Source organism: Arachis ipaensis, chromosome B10 (genome assembly GCF_000816755.2).
Source record: "Arachis ipaensis cultivar K30076 chromosome B10, Araip1.1, whole genome shotgun sequence".
Taxonomy (NCBI): domain Eukaryota; kingdom Viridiplantae; phylum Streptophyta; class Magnoliopsida; order Fabales; family Fabaceae; genus Arachis; species Arachis ipaensis.
The window spans coordinates 13,191,088-13,195,048 of NC_029794.2; the positions used below are offsets into that span (position 1 = coordinate 13,191,088).

Sequence of the window (3,961 nt, forward strand, 5' to 3'; positions counted from 1 at the left end):
AGACTCCAACGCTCAAGTAAGTAAGACTATGAGGTAATTCAGAGTAAAACTGAATGTATTGTCTACCTGTAACTAAGTGAGTCACCCGTATATAATGGAGTTACTGAAGGCAGTTATCTGTATTGTTTGTTATCGGTTTGAATGGAATCTTTGCTGGTGACCCGATATTCGGGGCTTGAGTAGTTTTGAGGAAAGATTTGTGAATGAGTTATGTGCTGATCCTGATTCCGAGATTATTGGTATGAATCAGTTTTAGGTTAACGGATCAAATAGATTTAACAAAAATAAATTAAAAGCACAGTCGGGAAAGAAGAAAAGGAGCTCGAATTACGATAATACCCCACAGCCACTTTCCATTCCCGCCAATTCGAAACCCTTACAAAATGAAAGAGGGGGAAAGTGAAAATAGAATCGCAGTCGTAGGGTGGAGTATCTGAAAATGGCGGAGGATGAAGTTCAGATTCAAGAAAACGAGGAGTCATCCCGACCCGAATTCCCGACGAGTCGGGTGAAGAAAATAATGAGACTAGACAAGGATGTGAATAGGGTGAGCGGAGAAGCGCTGTTCCTGGTGTCGCGCTCCACCGAGTTGTTTCTTCACTTCCTGGCTCAGAAATCGGCGCGCGTGGCCATCGAGAAGAAGCGCAAAACGGTTACCCTTGACCACCTTCGGGTCGCCGTCAAGAGGCACCAACCTAGCAGCGATTTCCTCCTCGACTCGCTCCCTCTGCCTTCTGAGCCCAAAAATCTCCCTCCTTCCACCATCGCCGACCGGAGAAAAGCTGATAAGCCCGCACCTGCCGGCACGCGTCGCATCGATCAGTTCTTCCGGAAGCCTGAAGTCCAAGTTGCTCCCGCGGCAGATCCTGAAGCCGAAGCTCCTGCGGAAGCTGATGCTGAAGCTAAAGATGCTCCCGAAGCTGATTCTGAAGCCCAAGCTGCTCCTGTGGAAGATCCTGAAGCCGAGCCTTCTGCGGAAGCTGATGCTGAAGCTAAAGCTGCTCCCGAAGCTGATTCTGAGGCCCAAGCTACTGGAGCTGAAGCTGACGCCGGAGCTGAAGTTGCTGCCGAAGCTGAAGCGGCAGTTCACGTAGATGAGTGTTAGGTTGAGTTTGTTTATAGTTATACTATTTGGAAAAAAGGAAAAAATTTAAAAATAGAGATTAATTAAAGATTGCAGCCAGGTCTTTGATTTCTCTGCAATAGCTTTTTTGTACATCGATAGCGACATGTGATTCTAATTTTCAAGCTGATTAAGGGTAATTCCTTTCTTTCTGTATTGCCTATATCTTTATCCATGTAGGGCTTACTTGATTTTCTTCTTTTTGACGATTTGTTTTCTTTCAATGAACTAGTAACTTTGCTCTTTGGTTTACACGTCATCATTAGGATCCGCGAAACTGTTTTTTATGATTATCATGCATTTACAATGTCAAGTTGTTATTTCTATTCAAACTGTAAATTGTGTGTTTGTATCAGCTTCGGTTTTTTAGAACAGCTTATAATCAACTGCTGTATATGGTTTTCTTGTCAATATCCAATTCAAGTCTTCCACTTGGATCTGCAAACCTGAAAAATGATTTCACTTTTTGTTGGGGACCTAGCAGCAGCTTAGCACACTGGAAGCAAAGTTACAAACAAAGCAATGGACGAAGAATTTAATCTGTATACAGGTATACAACTAACAAGGTCTCACTCATTTAGGAAACTCAAGTGCAAAGAGATAAATACAAAAAAAAAATCCTATACATGATGAGTTCATATTTATTCTTTTGCAGGTTGGTGACAGTTTTATTGCAAACCATGCTTTCTACAGGTGATTCTCACTCAAATTATATTTCAAATAAAGAAAATTTAAGGAGAAAATGGTCCAGAATGTGTTGATATCACAGAAGATGCCTCGTCTCTTGAATGAGGAGGAATGCCAGATTCACCAAACATCTTTCTTCTTTGCATCTTCCTTCCATCATTAATGAAGGATATAGCTTGATTTCCTGAATTTATGCTGTTTGATCCGAATTGATGGATACTGATGGGAAGCCTTCTGTTCACTGGCATCGGACTGTCTAGACCTCCATTACAGCTTTTATTTGGAATTCGTCTACTGCTGGTGCTTGGTCTTGATGCATACATATTATCTCGCTCAACTGCTACTTGACTCTGGACCTTCTTCTTTTCCCATGGCTAAGACCCAAAAAATATTAGAGGAGCCAAGAATTTGATGAATATGGCATAGTTATTTCTTGAACAACATAAGGTGATATAGAAATTAGTATCTGTTTAAAACCGGTGTATGATACCAACCTGCTGTCTTTTCTTTTCCTCCTCTTTTTCTCTTCTTAGCATGTTATACTCTTCCAACATTTCCATTAGAGGTACCTACACAGATATTATTTTGCCAGCTATGATCAACGTAAAAACGAATGGAACCATACTAGAAAAAGCATGGCAATGAGAAAGTAAACTGTGCCAGTGTAAGAATGCTCAAATCATTGGTCAACATAACTGAAGCTAGAACTGTATAATATGATTTGTTTCTTGCAATTCTTTAAGTTTTTTGTTATCATTTTGTGTGCTGCTGGTGTGCTTTTTGTTACTCTGTTGGGTGTTTCTTGAAAATTTATCTATAGACGGTTATGCCATTACTTGATTAACTGTAAACACATTTTGCAACTTCACATTTTTCTCAAATATCTAGAGGACTCACAATTGTGCCTATCCTCTGCCCAGATGTTTCTAATACTATGCTTAAGTGTCACGCATTTAACATTGGCCAACCTTTCTTCTAAGATTAGGTCCTAAATTCGAATCTACTTTTACACATGCATCAATATATATTCTTGCAATACTTGTTTTGCCTTTCTTTGGATGCTACATGTTCTATGAATTTTAAAATGCTTCTCACTATTCCATTACACAATTAGACTCTGTAATATATACTTTTCAGATGCATCTTTTCTAGTATAAGAATAGTGTTTTAGAATGTAGGATATCTGACCTGATCATACAAGAAAACTTTATTTCGTTCTTCTTCCCAAGATCTGGCCATTTTAATTATCAAATCTACCAAAGCTGTAAAAAGCGTCCATGTTATGTAAGTATTTGAGTTTGCTTCCAATTAGTGCAAATCTTATTGTTGTCTATATACCTGGCATTTTGCTGACCATTATACGGGCACGTTCAGCACGTCTCAAGTTTTTGTGAGCTCCTCTGCTGACTGAGTATCGATTCTCATCCTGATAATACACTTGGATTGTGAAACATATAATAGAGATATTTATTCCTTAGCCATAGTTATGAAGATTGATTGAAATGAAAATTCTAACCGTGCTATATTCTTCTAGCCAGCGTTCTTCATCACGTGCTAACATCCACTTCTCCACCTTCTCCATTATAGCCTTCCTGCTAGCAGCCTCTTCTTTTGCTCTTGATATCTGTTCATCCATACTCATGAGGAGATTGGAATGGTCAATCTCCCCTTTTTCACATCTATGTCACTTTCTAGGACTGTTTAATTTTTAGATAGGCACTTAATTTTGTTTGCAAAGGAACACACATTCATTAATTACAGACTTACAGTCACCTGAGTTTATAAGGTTAATGATATTCTTCATCTCTGTCTGTGAAGGTATCTCCACATGTGATTTCTTGCATATCAATTCCAGTTCCTCCCGTTTCTTCTGGAATAACTCTTTCATCTTGCTTGCTTTTAGTTGATCCAGTCTCTTGACTTCAGCTTCAGTCTTGAATAATGAAAAAAAGATTCTTCTTTTAGTTCCATTTTTATTTTCCACCATTTAAATATCTGAGAGTTTCTGATATTCTGGGGATAAACTTAAATACATACCTGCTGCACTATTTCTAGAGTAAGACTTCCTGGATCAGATACTTCTGAAGATGAGACTGATAACAAATTGATTACGTGTGAAAAAGGTTGTCGGTCATTGTAAGGTGCATCCAT

General features: G+C 38.9%; 2 protein-coding genes across 3 annotated transcripts in view; one reads left to right on the forward strand and one right to left on the reverse strand.

Moving 5' to 3' along the window:
• Positions 211–1,848, forward strand: LOC107621784 (cytochrome c1). 2 transcript variants are annotated; one of them, XM_021113272.1, is made up of 3 exons: positions 211–1,259; positions 1,608–1,673; positions 1,779–1,848. In XM_021113272.1, the coding sequence occupies exon 1, from the start codon at positions 440–442 to the stop codon at positions 1,103–1,105; it is 666 nt and encodes a 221-aa protein (XP_020968931.1). In that variant the 5' UTR covers positions 211–439; the 3' UTR covers positions 1,106–1,259; positions 1,608–1,673; positions 1,779–1,848. The 2 variants fall into 2 exon arrangements, with proteins under 2 accessions (XP_020968931.1, XP_016179270.1); XM_016323784.2 differs by lacking the exon at positions 1,779–1,848 and having other exon boundaries at positions 1,608–1,741.
• The window catches only part of LOC107624237 (65-kDa microtubule-associated protein 8), a 4,730-nt gene continuing 2,415 nt past the window's right edge, over positions 1,647–3,961 (reverse strand). Inside the window, exons 5-11 of the mRNA XM_016326720.2 lie at positions 3,848–3,961; positions 3,584–3,743; positions 3,327–3,478; positions 3,149–3,236; positions 2,999–3,072; positions 2,305–2,379; positions 1,647–2,184 (exon numbers count right to left, since the gene is read on the reverse strand). The exon at positions 3,848–3,961 is cut by the window's right edge and continues 33 nt beyond it. Coding sequence (XP_016182206.1) covers positions 1,855–2,184; positions 2,305–2,379; positions 2,999–3,072; positions 3,149–3,236; positions 3,327–3,478; positions 3,584–3,743; positions 3,848–3,961 — 993 coding nt within the window. The 3' untranslated portion in view covers positions 1,647–1,854. The remainder of the gene's footprint in view (positions 2,185–2,304; positions 2,380–2,998; positions 3,073–3,148; positions 3,237–3,326; positions 3,479–3,583; positions 3,744–3,847) is intronic.